The sequence below is a fragment of the Tachyglossus aculeatus genome, chromosome 17 (assembly GCF_015852505.1).
Source record: "Tachyglossus aculeatus isolate mTacAcu1 chromosome 17, mTacAcu1.pri, whole genome shotgun sequence".
NCBI lineage: Eukaryota > Metazoa > Chordata > Mammalia > Monotremata > Tachyglossidae > Tachyglossus > Tachyglossus aculeatus.
The window spans coordinates 9,802,463-9,819,646 of record NC_052082.1 but is presented as its reverse complement, the minus strand read 5'-3'; the positions used below and the strand labels follow the sequence as shown (position 1 = coordinate 9,819,646).

General features: G+C 44.7%; 1 protein-coding gene across 2 annotated transcripts in view; it reads right to left on the bottom strand.

The window, feature by feature from the left end:
• Positions 1 to 17,184, bottom strand: part of MTHFD2L (methylenetetrahydrofolate dehydrogenase (NADP+ dependent) 2 like) — a 69,882-nt gene that overhangs the window by 46,441 nt on the left and 6,257 nt on the right. For both annotated transcript variants that reach the window (XM_038759303.1, XM_038759304.1), the window contains exons 3-5: positions 16,320 to 16,442; positions 13,459 to 13,611; positions 7,547 to 7,654 (exon numbers count right to left, since the gene is read on the bottom strand). In XM_038759303.1, coding sequence (XP_038615231.1) covers positions 7,547 to 7,654; positions 13,459 to 13,611; positions 16,320 to 16,442 — 384 coding nt within the window. The remainder of the gene's footprint in view (positions 1 to 7,546; positions 7,655 to 13,458; positions 13,612 to 16,319; positions 16,443 to 17,184) is intronic.

Genomic DNA, 17,184 nt, shown 5'->3' with positions numbered 1-17,184 from the left:
TATAATATAATACAATATACTATATATTATATTGATATTATATATTATATAGTATATAGTATATAGCATTATAGTATTATATAGTATATTATAAATATAATTATATAAAATATACTATAATACATTATAGAATATTATAAATATAATTATATATAATATACTATAATATATTATAGAATATATAATTTACTATATTATAATATATTGTAACATAATATAAGTAATATAATATATAGTGTAATACAATACAATATAATATAACATAATATAATATAATATAGTATAATATATAATATAATATAATATAATACAATACAATATAACATAATCTAATATAATACAATATAATATAGTATAACATAATATAATATAATATAATATAACATATAATATAATATAATACAATATAATATATAATATAACATATAATAATATTATAATATAATATAATATAATATAATATAATATAATATAATATAATATAATCTGACTATATATTATATAGGTTCATTCAAGATTTCAGAGCCTGAATGCTGACATTAACAAACGGGGCAATTCCTATGTGTTGAAACCTGCCAATCGGCTATACGGAGAGAAGACCTACAGTTTCTCGACAGAACTCACTGGAACTTACTGGTTCCGATTTCGAAACTCGAGCAAAGCGGCTAAACACCATAGAAACAGCAGTTATCTTCGAAAGGGCATTAGTTGGTTGGGAGCTTAGGTAGTTCACCCCTAATATCATTTTGAAATCTTGCTATTTAACAGCTTTGAGGATCCACAGATAAATTTTACCAGCCCAGAAAATGCAGGCAAGGTGAGCTCTCAGTAGGGCTTTGAAGGGAATGTGGAGGGAGGGCATTCCAGGCCAGGAGAATCAATCAATCAATCGTATTTATTGAGCACTTACTGTGTGCAGAGCACTGTACTAAGCGCTTGGGAAGTACAAATTGGCAACATATAGAGACAGTCCCTACCCAACAGTGGGCTCACAGTCTAAAAGGAGAAAGGAGAAGGACGTGGACCGGGGGTTGACGGCGGGACAGGCGACTGTAAGCTCTCTGCGCACAGGTAATGTCATTGCTTATTGTTGTAGTTTACCTTCCCAAGTGCTTAGTACAGTGTTTGGCACACAGAAGTGCTCAATAAATACAATTGAATTTATTAATGAATAAGTGCAGTCCTCCAAACACTTTAATTGTAAGCAGTGTGCCTGGTGTAGACTTGAGTTCTAATCCTGGCTAGGGCCCCTGCCTGCTGTGTGACTTTAGGCAAGTCACTTAACTTCTCTTTGCTTCAGTTTCCTCATCAGTCAAGTGGGGATTAAATTCCTCTTCGACCTTCCTCTTAGGCTGAAAGTCCCACGAAGGGCAGGGACTGTTTCCGATCTGACTGTGTTGCGTCTAACCCAGCTCTCCTTGGCATATCATAAGGGCTTAACAAATACTACCATTATTATTATCATTATTATTTGAAAAGCGTCCCTCCTCTGCTGGTATGACTTCAGGTCTCAAAACACTGAAGACGCTGGGTGAGCAGTCAACAAGTCTGTGTTTCCTCTGGGAAAACACGCTCTGTCCTGAAAGCTTCACTGGCAACCTCTAAGCGCTTTAATGACACCGGGGCACGAGGCCTGAAATGCGGACAAAAGTCGTACGGTTCCAATACAGAAAGTTCTTCCTTTATCTCCGATTGTTCCTGTCATTCTTGTACACCGATTGGGAAACACATCCAGTAACTTCTCAGAGCTTATTGCAACAAATAGATCTAAAACCTCAGAACGCGCAAAAAAAGGTTGCGAAATTCCAAGCCAAACAAGCCCAAGAGTGCAGATGTGGTAGAGGAGCTGAAATGCTTCTTTTAAAGGTGTTTCTTCAGAGCTGCTTCAGTGTAGTGATAATTATGGTACTTGTTAAGTGCCTACTATGTGGGAAGCACTGCTCTAAGCGCTAGGATAGTTACAGGGCAATCGGGTCCCTGTCATTCATTCAGTCATATTTATTGAGCACTTACTGTGTGCAGAGCACTGCTTGGGAAGTACAAGTTGGCAACCTATAGAGACGGTCCCTACCCAACAATGGGCTCACAGTCTAGAAGGGGGGGAGATGGACAACAAAATAAAACATATTAACAAAATAAAATAAATAGAAGAGTAAATATGTACAAGTAAAATAAATAGAGTAATAAATCTGTCCAAACATATATACAGGTGCTGTGGGGAGGGGAAGGAGGTAGGGTGGGCGAAAGGCGAGGGGGAGAGAAAGGAGGGGGCTCAGTCTATCCCATATGGGGCTCACAGTCTAAGTTGGAAGGAGTAGGATTGAAGCCCCACTTTACAGATGAGGAAACTGAGGCACAGAGAAGTGAAGTGACTTGTCTAACGTCACACAGCAGGCAAGGGGCGTGTCGAGGAGCTGTGATTCTGAGGGTGGAGGGGTAGATTGGGTAATCAGCAGGCAGCTGAGGGGGTACCCAAGCTGAGATGGATTCTTTACAGAAGGAAATAATAATAATAATAATAATGGCATTTGTTAAGCGCTTACTATGTGCAAAGCACTGTTCTAAGCACTGGGGGGGATACAAGGTGATCAGGTTGTCCCGCGTGGGGCTCACAGTCGTCATCCCCATTTTACAGATGAGGTAACTGAGGCACAGAGAAGTTAAGTGACTTGCCCAAGGTCACACAGCAGATGCGGTGGTGCTGGGATTCGAACCCATGACCTCTGACTCCAAAGCCCGGGTTCTTTCTACTGAGCCACGCTGCTTCTCCAGGTCATATATTTAGCCCTCAGTGGAAGAGGATCGAGGGTTAATGGGAAGAGAGGGATGACACAGACTGGACTGAGAATGAGCCATATGGGGCTGAACGAAAGATGGACAGGGAAAGAAGAGGATTCCCCAGGGGTCGTGGGTTCTAATCCTGCCTCCTCCACTTGTCAGCTGTACGCCCCAGCGCTTAGAACAGCGCTTGGCACATAGTGAGCGCTTAACAAACGCCAACATTATTATCATTATTCATTCATTCAATGAATGCCCGTATGAGAATGACCCATATGGGGATCAATCAATCAATCAATCAATCGTATTTATTGAGCGCTTACTGTGTGCAGAGCACTGTACTAAGCGTTTGGGAAGTACAAGCTGGCAACATCTAGAGACAGTCCCTTCCCAACAGTGGGTTCACAGTCTAGAAGGGGGAGACAGAGAACAAAACCAAACATATTATTAACATATAGAGACGGTCAATCATCAATCAATCGTATTTATTGAGTGCTTACTGTGTGCAGGGCACTGTACTAAGCGCTTGGGAAGTACAAGCTGGCAACATCTAGAGACAGTCCCTACCCAACAGTGGGCTCACAGTCTAGAAGGGGGAGACAGAGAACAAGACCAAACATACTAACAAAATAATATAAATAGAATAGATATGTACAAGTAAAATAAATAAATAGAGCAATAACTATGTACAATGAATGAAATGAATGAAATGATGAATGTAAGATGGACAGGGAAAGAAGAGGATGCCCCAGGGGAGAGAGGCAAAATAGGACCCAGAAGTGGAGGAAATAAATAAGACGAGTGGAGACAGGGAAGAGTTAGGGGGAACAAAATAATAACAACTGTAGTGATAAGTAGGGACAGGTAGCCCCATTTTACGGATGAGGAAACTGAGGTCCAGAGACTTGCCTGAATTCACGCAGCAGGCCGGTGGCAGAGTTGGGACTAGAATTTGGTTCTCCTAACTCTAGGCACTGCATTCCTTGTACTTCCCAAGCGCTTAGTACAGTGCTCTGCACACAGTAAGCGCTCAATAAATACGATTGATTGATTAAAACACGGTGTCCCTTCAAACAGGGGTAGGGTTTGGAAGCCAAGAGGAGAGAGAGGAGAAACTAGAAGGGGAAATAGAGATGAAAGTGCCTGCCAGGGGAGAGAAGAAAGGGTAACTGAAAGGATAAAGGAGAGAAATTACTACTAATTATTATTATTAATATAACTGTGGCATTTGGTAAGTGCGTACTATGTGCCAAGCACCATAATAACCAATCACATTTATGGATTTTAGGTACATTTATGTACATAAAATGTGCATAAGTAATAAAATGTACGTATACATGTACATATATTTATGTACATAAAGCACTTTGTACAGTGCTCTGCACACAGTAAGTGCTCAATAAATACGATTGAATGAATTTATGGAGCACTTACTAGACACAGCCCCTGTCCCACCAGTAGCTCACAGTCCGAGCAGGAGGGACAACGGGTATGGAATCCCCATTTCACAGATCAGGAAACTGAGATCCACGGAAGTGAAACCTAACTTGCCTGAGGTCACCCAGCAGACAAGTGGCAGAATTGGAATTAGAACCCAGGGCCTTTGAATCCCAGGCCAGGGCTCTTAGCCACTAGGCCACACTGCTTCCCGAATTAAGAGGGGAAGAGACCAGAGCAGACAGTCCAGGGTGTAGGAAGAAAAGGACGAAACAAAGGAGCTTAGTGAGGAGAACTAAACTCCGACAAACAGAGAGCGAGAGGGAGGGAAAACTGCTCAGGTTCCTGATTTTTGGTTCCAGTTTCCAGTTCCCAGCACTGAGTTTGGCTAGTTGAATAGGAAGGGGGCAGTGCACTCCCTAATGGACACACAGAGAGGGAAATAATAATAATAATAATAATAATAATAATAATAATAATAATAATAATGACGGCATTTATTAAGAACTTACTATGTGCAAAGCACTGTTCTAAGCGCTGAATAATAATGATCCTATTTGGTAAGTGCTTCCTAAGTGCCAGGCACCGTACTAAGCGCCGGGGTGGAAGCAGTGTGGCTTAATGGAAAGAGCACAGGCTTGGGAGTCAGAGGTCATGGTTTTTTTTTTTTTTTAATGGCATTTATTAAGCGCTTACTATTGCAAAGCACTGTTCTAAGCGCTGGATCAAATCCTGGCTCCGCCACTTGTCAGCTGTGTGACTCTGGGCAAGTCACTTCACTTCTCTGGGCCTCAGTTCCCTCATCTGTAAAATGGGGATGAAGGCTGTGAGCCCCACGTAGGACAGCCTGATCACCTTGTATCCTCCCCAGCGCTTAGAACAGTGCCTTGCACATAATAATAATAATTATTATAATGTTGGTATTTGTTAAGCGCTTACTATGTGCAAAGCACTGCTCTAAGCGCTGGGATAGATACGAGGTAATCAGGTTGTCCCACATGGGGCTCACAGTCTTCATCCCCATTTTACAGATGAGGTAACTGAGGCCCAGAGAAGTGAAGTGACTTGTCCAAAGTCACACAGCTGACAAGTGGCGGAGCCGGGATTGGAACCCACGACCTCTGACTCCAAAGCCCGAGCTCTTTCCACTGAGCCACGCGTTCACATAGTAAGCACTTAACAAATGCCATCATTATTATTATTATTATGCAAGTAAATCAAGTTAGACACAGTCCCTGTCCCATGTGGGGCTCACAGTCTCAATCCCCATTTTACAGATGTGGTAGCCGAGGCCCGGTGAAGTGACTTGCCCAAGGTCACACAGCAGACAAGTGGTGGAGCCGGATGAAGCAGCATGGCTCAGTGGAAAGAGCCCGGGCTTGGGAGTCAGAGGTCATGGGTTCAAATCCAGGCTCCGCTTGTCAGCTGTGTGACTTTGGGCAAGTCACTTTCACTTCTCTGTGTCTCAGTTCCCTCATCTGTAAAATGGGGCTTGAGACTGCGAGCCCCCTGTGGGACAACCTGATCACCTTGTAACCTCCCCAGCGCTTAGAACAGTGCTTTGCACATAGTAAGCACTTAATAAATGCCATTATTATTATTATTATTATTACCCCAACGATTAGAACGGAGCTTGGCACATAGTAAGCGCTTAATACCATCGTCATCATCATCATAGTTATTATTCATTCATTCATTCAATCGTATTTATTGAGCGCTTACTGTGTGCAGAGCACTGGACTAAGCGCTTGGGAAGTACAAGTTGGCAACATATAGAGACGGTCCCTACCCAACAGTGGGCTCACCGTCTAGAATTATTATGATTATTATCATTATTATCACAATTATTATGATTGTGATGGTCCATGATCCACCTGGTCTGTCTAGGAAGACCCTCACAGGCCTCTCCGGAGGGAGAAGAACCTCCCGGGCTTGGGAGTCGGGAGATCTGGGTTCCAATCCCGGCCTCGCTTCTTGCCTAATGTGTGACCTCGGGCAAGTCTCCCAACCTCCCACAAGGTCTTTGTGTTTCCCACCGATACCTGACAGGTTTCTCTCTCTATCTCTCTCCAATTTCCAGTGTTGTCCCCCTCAATCGTCCCTCACACGGTCCGGAATGCCGGAATCGGGAACACCCGCCTGGGCACGGCAGGCCTGGCTAAGGTGTGTCTGTTTACCTGGGAGACCGGCTGAAGATGGGAGGGGACGGCGCTGGAGGGATGGGGAGGGCGGCGGATTTTATGAGCCCAAGTCCACTGTTGGGTAGGGACTGTCTCTATATGTTGCCAACTTGTACTTCCCAAGCGCTTAGTCCAGTGCTCTGCACACAGTAAGCGCTCAATAAATACGATTGCTTGATTGATGAGCCCAAGTGGCAACGGGAGAGAAAGGAGCTCGGGTTTCTCCTCGGCCCCCTCGGCTGAGGAAGGATGGGAACCGACCACCGATTCTGCAGGGTCGCCACTTGTCTGCTGTGTGACCTTGGGTTAGTCGCTTCAATCAATCAACCAATCAATCAATCGTATTTATTGAGCGCTTACTGTGTGCAGAGCACTGGACTAAGCGCTTGGGAAGTACAAGTTGGCAACACATAGAGACGGCCCCTACCCAACAGTGGGCTCACAGTCTAGAAGGGGGAGACAGAGAACAAAACAAAACATATTAACAAAATAAAATAAATAGAATAAATGTGTACAAATAAAATAGAGTAATAAATACATACAAACATATATATATATATATATACATATATATATATATATATATATATATATATATATATATATATATATATACACATACATATATACAGGTGCCATAAATGCCATTATTACCGTTGTTGGGTAGGGACCGTCTCTCGATGTACTTCCCAAGCACTTAGTACAGTGCTCTGCACACAGTAAGCGCTCACTAAATAGGACTGAATGAATGAATGATTATTATTTGCATCCTTTATTCATCCCCCCGGCCCAGCCCCATAACACTTTGATACTTATCTGTAATTTATTGATATTATTGTTGGTCTCCTCCCTCCCTCCCTCTCTCCAGCCCCTTCCTCTCTCCCTCCTGACTCTTCCTCCCTCCTTTCATCTCTTCTTCCCTCCCTCCATCTCATCTTCCCTCCCTCCCTCCAGTCTCACTTCTCTGAGCCTCAGTTACCTCATCCGGAAAATGGGGATTGAGACACTGAGTCGCCCAGGTGACAGGGATTGTGTCCAACCTGTTTGGCCTGTATCCACCCCAGAGCTTAGCACAGTGCCTCGCACATAGTAAGCGCTTAACAAATATCATCATCATTATTATTATTGTATATCCTCATGAAGATACCTACCTCCGGGCCGTTCGTGATCTCCATCCGTGTGCAACAGCATAGAGATGGGCATCCCAACGTTCTTTGATCTTCCGGCCACCACCACGTTTTTCCCAAAGGTTTCGATGCCTTGAGATAAAGAAAGCGATGACTGAGAGTTAGAATCAATCCATGGTATTTACTGACAGCTTACTCTTTCTTTCATTCATTCGTTCAGTAGCATTTATTGAGCACTTACTGTGTGCAGAGCACTGTTAATAATAATAATGGCATTTATTAAGCGCTTACAATGTGCAAAGCACTGTTCTAAGCACTGGGGAGGATACAAGGATACAAGGATAGACTGTGAGCCCACTGTTGGGTAGGGACTGTCTCTATATGTTGCCAACTTGTACTTCCCAAGCGCTTAGTACAGTGCTCTGCACACAGTAAGCGCTCAATAAATACGATTGATGATGGGGATACAAGGTGATCAGGCTGGCCCACAGGGGGCTCACAGTCTTCATCCCCATTTTCCAGATGAGGTAACTGAGGCACAGAGAAGTGAAGAGACTTGCCCAAAGTCACATGGCTGACAGATGGCGGAGCTGGGATTTGAACCCATGACCTCTGACTCCAAAGCCAGGGCTCTTTCCACTGATCCATGCAGTTCTCTTTAAGAGCTTGGGAAAGTACAATAAAACAATCAACAGACACATTCCCTGCCCACAATGAGCTTTCATCTAGAGGGTACAGAGCACTGTACTAAGCGCTTGGGAGACATTCCCCAGCCACAAGGAGCTCACAGTCTAGAGGGGGGCAGCTAGAGCACGCGGCCAATCAAACATGCCCTTTTCATTGAACGGTCTCTTCAGAGACACATTTAATAGACACCTACCACAAGTAACTGCATTTCGGCTTCATTTGTAACCAAAATGGGTCACTTGATGTTTGCTGATTGTCCTCCCATTAGGTTATTTTTCATTCCAAAACAAAAAGAAGCCCTCGAACGATCGAGTCCATCATGCCCTGGTGGGAAGAGCCCAGGGTGAGGAGTCGGGAGACCTGGGTTCTAATCCCGGCTCTGCCCCTTACCTGCTCCGTGACCTGAGACAAGTCATTTGGCCTCTTTAGGCCTCGGTGTCCTCATCTGTAAAATGACGAGAACGATACCTGCTCTTTCTCCTCGGACCGTGAACTTCGGGTGGGACAGGAACCGTGTCCTAGTTGATTATCCTCCATCCCTGAGTTTAGCTCTGCCCTTGGTACAGACTGAATGCTAAATATATATAATTGGCCTTCCCTCAGGATCAAGGCATACCTGCATTGCTCCCTCTAAATTGTAAGTTTGTGTGGGCAGGGAATATGCCTTCTAACTCTTTTGTCTATTGGACTCTCCCAAGTGCTTAGTACAATGCTCTGCAGATAGTAAGCACTCGATAAATACCATCGGTTGAATGAATGAATGATTGGTCAGCTCTCTGGAAGATACTTTGATAAGTACTATTCTATTTATTTATTCATTTTACTTGTACATATCTATTCTATTTATTTTATTTTGTTAGTATGTTTGGTTTTGTTCTCTGTCTCCCACTTTTAGACTGTGAGCCCACTGTTGGGTAGGGACTGTCTCTATATGTTGCCAACTTGTACTTCCCAAGCTCTTAGTACAGTGCTCTGCACACAGTAAGCGCTCAATAAATACGATTGATTGATTGATATATACCATCCTTATTATTATTAGCAGTCGAAATGATTCTTGTTTATTGAGGTGCCCCTTAAAAACTGGACAACACGGGCTTAAAGGTTTAAACCCAATCAAGAAGCAGCGTGGCTTAGGGGCAAGAGCCCGGGCTTGGGAGTCAGAGGTAGTGGGTTCTAATCCTGGCTCCGCCACTCGTCAGCTGGGTGACTTGGGGCAAGTCACTTCACTTCTCTGGGCCTCAGTTACCGCATCTGGAAAATTGGGATGACGACTGTGAGCCCCACGTGGGACAACCTGAATTCCTTGTATCTCCCCCGGCGCTTAGAACAGTGTTAACAAATACCATCATTATTATTATTATTACTTACTGAGTACTTACTATATGCAGAGCACTGTGATAATAATAATAATAGTGATGGTATTTGTTAAACGCTTACCTCATGTCAAACACTGTTCGAAGCGCTGGGATCGATTCAAGCTAATTCATTCATTCATTCAACCATATTTATTGAGTGCTTACTGTGTGCAGAGCACTGTACTAAGCACTTGGGTAGTACAAGTTGGCAACATAGAGAGACGGTCTTGGATAGGGTCCCTGTCCCACATGGGGCTCACATCTTTAATCCCCATTTTACAGTTGAGGTGCCTGAGGCTCAGAGAAGTGAAGTTCATTCAATCGTATTTATTGAGGCTTACTGTGTGGAGAGCACTGTACTAAGTGCTTGGGAAAGTACAATGCAACAATAAACAGTGACATTCCCTGCCCATAATGAGCTTACAGTCTAGAAGTGACTTGCCCAAGGTCACCCAGCAGACAAGTGGCGGAGCTGGGAGCAGGTCCTTCTCACTTCTGGGTCTGTGCTCTATCCACTAGGCCACGTTGCTTCCCTGCTGTGATAATAATAATAATAATAATGATAATGATAATAATGATAATAATACTACTAATAATAATTATGGTATTTGTTAAGCATTTACTATGTGCAAAGCACGGTTTTAAGTGCTGGGGGGGATACAAGGTGATCAGGTTGTCCCACGTGGGGCTCACAATCTTGGTCCCCATTTTACAGATGAGGTAACTGAGGCACAGAGAAGTTAAGTGACTTGCCCGAAGTCACACAGCCGATAAGTGGCGGAGCCGGGATTAGAACTCATGACCTGACTGACCTGTACACTTTTTAGATTGTTTCATTCCCAATTTCTCTGGAGTGTGCTGACAGTCAGCTTCTGGGCCTCCCACTTAATCTCCCTTGGCTGTTGTGCAACTTTGGTTAGACGCTACTGAATATTTTCCAGGATAGCAGTGTGTCGACTCATCATTACCTCCCTCCCAGGACAAGAGGAGCACAGCGGCGTGGCCTAGAGGAAAGAACGCGGGATTGGGAATTGGCAGGACTGGGAATCGACGGATCTGAGTTCTGCTCCCGGCTCTGCCGCTTGCCTGGCTCTGTGTCTTCGGCCAAGTCCCTCCACCCCTGGGCCTGAGTTTCCTCACCTGTAAAATGAGGGTCAAAGCGTTGTCTCCCTCCCCCTTGGACTGAGAATGCCACATGGGGCAGGGACTGAATCTGATCATCATCATCAATCGGATTTATTGAGCGCTTACTATGTGCAGAGCACTGTACTAAGCGCTTGGGAAGTACAAATTGGCAACATATAGAGACAGTCCCTACCCAACAGTGGGCTCACAGTCTAAAAGGGGGATTTGACTGTACAGTGCTTAGCACAGTGCCTGGCACATAACACGTGCTTAGCACCACAATTTTTTTTTATTCAGAGTAATCCAGGGTGATAATAATAATAATAATGATGGCATTTGTTAAGCGCTTACTATGTGCAAAGCACTGTTCTAAGCGCCGGGGAGGGGAAACAAGGTAACGAGGTTGTCCCATGTGGGGCTCACAGTCTTAATCCCCATTTTCCAGATGAGGGAACTGAGGCTCAGAGAAGTTAAGTGACTTACCCAAGGTCACACAGCAGACATGTGGCGGAGCCGGGATTTGAACCCATGACCTTTGACTACCAAGCCCGGGCTCTTTCCACTGAGTCACGGTGATGTGCTTTAACCATGGGCCCGCCGGTAGACGTAGCTAATACCCAAGAAGCAATGGAGCAATTATCATGGGGACACTGAATCAGCCAGGGAGGCTGTGGGGCTTATTATTATCATTAATAATAATAATAATAATAATAATAATAATAATAATAATAATATTTGTTAAGCACTTGCGTGCCAAGCGCTGGGGGACCACATGGGCCTCCCAGTTTAAGTTATAACAATAATAATAATAATAATGATGGTATTCGTTAAGCACTTACTATGTGCAAAGCACTGTTCTAAGCGCTGGGGAGGTTACAAGGTGATCAGGTTGTCCCATGGGGGGGCTCACAGTGTTAATCAATCAATCAATCAATCAATCATATTTATTGAGCGCTTACTGTGTACAGAGCACTGTACTAAGCGCTTGGGAAGTACAAGTTGGCAACATATAGAGACAGTCCCTACCCAACAGTGGGCTCACAGTCTAAAAGTTAATCCCCATTTTACAGATGAGGTAACTGAGGCATAGAGAAGTGTTGCCCAAAGTCACCCAGCTGACAGTTGGCGGAGCCAGGATTTGAACCCATGACCTCTGACTCCAAAGCCCGGGCTCTTTCCACTGAACCACGCTGCTTCTCAAATCCCACTCCCTCCTACTTAGATCATGAGCCTTCTTTGGGACAGGGACCAAGGTGACTATCTTGCTTCTACCCAATGTTTAGTACAGTGCTTGTCAGTCAGTCAAGTTCATTTATCGAAGGCTTACTATGTGCAGAGCACTGTACTAAGCACTTTGACGAGTATGAGAAGAAACAGACACATTCCCTGCCCTCAATGAGTTTACAGTCTAGAGGGGGAGACAGACATTAATAGAAATACATAAATGACAAATATGATCATAAGTGGCGTGGAGTTAGGAGGGGGGATGAATAAAGGAAGCAAGTTAGAGTGACGCAGAAGGGAGTGGGAGAAGAGGAAAGGAGGGCTTAGTCAGGGAAGGCCTCTTGGAGGAGATGGGCCTTCAATAAGGCTTTGAAGGTTGGGGGGGGTGTAATTGTTGGATATGAGGCACATACTAGGTGCTTAACAAGTATTCATTCACTCATTCATTCAATCGTATTTATTGAGCGCTTACTGTGTGCAGAGCACTGTACTAATGATAGCATTTATTAAGCGCTTACTATGTGCAAAGCACTGTTCTAAGCGCTGGGGAGGTTACAAGGTGATCAGGTTGTCCCACGGGGGGCTCACAGTCTCAATCCCCATTTTCCAGATGAGGGAACTGAGGCCCAGAGAAGTGAAGCGACTTGCCCGAAGTCACACAGCTGACAGTTGGCGGAGCCAGGATTTGAACCCATGACCTCTGACTCCAAAGCCTGGGCTCTTTCCACTGAGCCACGCTGCTTCTCTACTAAGCACTTGGGAAGTCCAAGTTGGCAACATTTAGAGATGGTCCCTACCCAACAGGGGGCTCACAGTCTAGAAGGGGGAGACAGAGAACAAAACATCTTAACAAAATAAAATAAGTAGAATAAATATGTACAAGTAAAATAAATAGAGTAATAAAAACGTACAAACATATATACATATATACAGGTGCTGTGGGGAAGGGAAGGAGGTAAGGCGGGGGGGACGGAGACGGGGAGTGTCATCATCATCAATGGTATTTACTGAGCGCTTACTGTGCACAGAGCATGTGTCTGTTCTTATATTGTACTCTCCCAAGCGCTTAGTACAGGTAAGCACGAGAAGCAGCGTGGCTCAGTGGAAAAAGCCCGGGCTTTGGAGTCAGAGGTCATGGGTTCAAATCCTGACTCCACCGCTTCTCAGCTGTGTGACCTCGGGCAACTCACTTATCTTCTCTGTGCCTCAGTTACCTCATCTGTAAACTGGCGATTAAGACTGTGAGCCCCCCGTGGGACAACCTGATCACCTTGTAACCTCCCCAGCGCTTAGAACAGTGCTTTGCACATTGTAAGCGCTTAATAAACGTCATAAAAAAGCGCTCAATAAATACAACCAAATGCATGACTGTATTGAGTGCTTGGGAAAGTATGATACAGTAGAGTCAGTAGTTCCATTCCCTGTCCACAACAAGTTTCCAAACATTAAGCAAGGAACTGCTCTGTCTTTACATCATTTCCCGGCCCGGCCTGGGAGTTTTCCATGAAAAGATGAGCCCTTCACTCCCTTCTTCCAGACAGTTACCTGATCGTTTGATCATTTCCCACACGGCGCTGGCGGTGGCCGGGACGAGAGAGCGCTGGTCCAGGCAGAGCCTGCCCATGTTGATGATGTGAAAGCCGTCCACGTCTTTCTCCGGGGCGACCCCGTTGCGTACTGTCCGCTCGTCGATGTGCTCTGAGAAGTTGGAGGACGGACGGGGTTGGAAGACGGAAACAACCCGCTCGCCTGATTTCTCTGAAACCCAACAGGGAGGAGCCCCAAACCGCCAGCCACGAGGGGCATTTTCTGAGCACCTACTGACCGTAGAGCACTGTACTAAGTGTTTGGGAGAGGACAACGGAGGGGCGTTGTCCCTGCCTTCAAGTAATAATTATAACTGTGGTATTTGATAAGCACTTAGTATGTGCCACGCAGTCGTAGCAACAATTCGTTCATTCATTCAATCATATTTATTGAGCACTTACTGCGTGCAGAGCACCCAGATCTACATCCTTGCCCCTGCTCTCTCCCCCTCTCTCCAGGCTCGCATCTCCTCCTGCCTTCAGGACATCTCCATCTGGATGTCTGCCCGCCACCTAAAGCTCAACATGTCGAAGACTGAGCTCCTTGCCTTCCCTCCCAAACCCTGTCCTCTCCCTGACTTTCCCATCTCTGTTGATGGCCCTACCGTCCTTCCCGTCTCACAAGCCCGCAACCTTGGTGTCATCCTCGACTCCGCTCTCTCATTCACCCCTCACATCCAAGCCGTCACCAAAACCTGCCGGTCTCAGCTCCGCAACATTGCCAAGATCCGCCCTTTCCTCTCCATCCAAACTGCTACCCTGCTCATTCAAGCTCTCATCCTATCCCGTCTGGACTACTGCACCAGCCTTCTCTCTGATCTCCCATCCTCGTGTCTCTCTCCACTTCAATCCATACTTCATGCTGCTGCCCGGATTATCTTTGTCCAGAAACGCTCTGGGCATATTACTCCCCTCCTCAAAAATCTCCAGTGGCTACCAATCAATCTGCGCATCAGGCAGAAACTCCCCACCCTGGGCTTCAAGGCTGTCCATCCCCTCGCCCCCTCCTACCTCACCTCCCTTCTGTCCTTCTCCAGCCCAGCCCGCACCCTCCGCTCCTCCACCGCTAATCTCCTCACCGTACCTCGCTCTCGCCTGTCCCGCCGTCGACCCCCGGCCCACGTCATCCCCCGGGCCTGGAATGCCCTCCCTCTGCCCCTCCGCCAAGCTAGCTCTCTTCCTCCCTTCAAGGCCCTACTGAGAGCCCACCTCCTCCAGGAGGCCTTCCCAGACTGAGCCCCTTCCTTCCCCTCCCCCTCGTCCCCCTCTCCATCCCCCCCATCTTACCTCCTTCCCTTCTCCACAGCACCTGCATATATGTATATATGTTTGTACATATTTATTACTCTATTTATTTATTTATTTATTTATTTTACTTGTACATATCTATTCTATTTATTTTATTTTGTTAGTATGTTTGGTTTTGTATTTTGAATGAATGATTCATTCAATCGTATTTACTGAGCGCTTACTGTGTGCGGAGCTCTGTACTAAGCGCTTGGGAAGTACAAGTAGAGACCGTCCCTACCCAACAGTGGGCTCACAGTCTAGAAGGGGGAGACAGAGAACAAAACAAAACATATTAACAAAATAAAATAAATAAATAAATATGTACAAATAAAATAAATAAATAGAGTAATAAATACATACAAACACATATATATTTATATACATATATACAGGTGCCATACATCAATCAATCATATTTATTGAGCGCTTACTGTGTGCAGAGTGCTGTACTAAGTGCTTGGGAAGTACAAGTTGGCAACACATAGAGACGGTCCCTACACAACAGTGGGCTCACAGTCTAGAAGGGGGAGGCAGAGAACAAAACAAAACATATTAACAAAATAAAATAAATAGAATAAATATGTACAAATAAAATAAATAAATAAATAGAGTAATAAATACATACAAACATATATATATGTATATACATATATACAGGTGCCATAAATCAATCAATTGTATTTATTGAGCGCTTACTGTGTGCAGAGCACTGTACTAAGCGCTTGGGAAGTACAAGTTGGCAACACATAGAGACGGTCCCTACCCAACAGTGGGCTCACAGTCTAGAAGGGGGAGACAGAGAACAAAACAAAGCATATTAACAAAATAAAATAAATAGAATAAATATCTACAAATAAAATAAATAAATAAATAGAGTCATAAATACATACAAACATATATACATGTATATACATATATACAGGTGCCATAAATCAATCAATTGTATTTATTGAGCGCTTACTGTGTGCAGAGCACTGTACTAAGCACTTGGGAAGTACAAGTTGGCAACACATAGAGACGGTCCCTACCCAACAGTGGGCTCACAGTCTAGAAGGGGGAGACAGAGAACAAAACAAAGCATATTAACAAAATAAAATAAATAGAATAAATGTGTACAAATAAAATACATCAATAAATAGAGTAATAAATACATACAAACATATATATACATACATATATACAGGTACCATAAATGCCATTATTACCGTTGTTGGGTAGGGACCGTCTCTCGATGTACTTCCCAAGCGCTTAGTACAGTGCTCTGCACACAGTAAGCGCTCACTAAATAGGACTGAATGAATGAATGATTATTATTTGTATCGTTTATTCATCCCCCCGGCCCAGCCCCATAACACTTTGATACTTATCTGTAATTTATTGATATTACTGTTGGGTCTCCTCCCTCCCTCCCTCTCTCCAGCCCCTTCCTCTCTCCCTCCTGACTCTTCCTCCCTCCTTTCATCTCTTCTTCCCTCCCTCCATCTCATCTTCCCTCCCTCCCTCCAGTCTCACTCCTCCTCCCCTACCTACCTGGCAGCGGGAGCTGGACCAGAACGCCGCTGACCCTTGGGTCCGTGTTGAGCTGGGCCGTCAGATCCATCAGTTCTTCCTGAGAGACGTCTCTAGGTCTCAGAATAACCTCACTGCAGATGCCTGAAGGGAGAAAAACAGCAAGAGAATGCGGCTTAAAAGGGAAACCGGCACCTTTCTCAAGGGGAGACTTTTTTTTTGAATGGTATTTGTTAATAATAATAATAATGATGGCATTTATTAAGTGCTTACTCTGTGCAAAGCACTTTTCTAAGCGCTGGGGAGGTTACAAGGTGATCAGGTTGTCCCACGGGGGGCTCACAGTCAGTCCCCATTCTACAGATGAGGGAGCTGAAGGGCAGAGAAGTGAAGTGACTTGCCCAAAGTCACACAGCTGACAATTGGTGGAGCCAGGATTTGAACCCACGACCACTGACTCCAAAGCCCGAGCTCTTTCCACTGAGCCACGCTGCTTCTCTAACCTACTTCTTCGTTAAGCGATTACTATGTGCCAGGCACTGGGATAGATAGAGAAGCAGCGTGGCTCAGTGGAAAGAGAGCGGGCTTGGGAGTTAGAGGTCATCATCATCATCATCAATCGTATTTATTGAGCGCTTACTATGTGCAGAGCACTGTACTAAGCGCTTGGGAAGTACAAATTGGCAACATATAGAGACAGTCCCTACCCAACAGTGGGCTCACAGCCTAAAAAGGTCCCTGCTCCACCATTTGTCTGCTGTGTGACTTTGGACAAGTCACTTCAATCAATCAATCAATCAATCGCATTTATTGAGCGCTTACTGTGTGCAGAGCACTGTACTAAGCGCTTGGGAAGTACAAGTTGGCAACATATAGAGACAGTCCC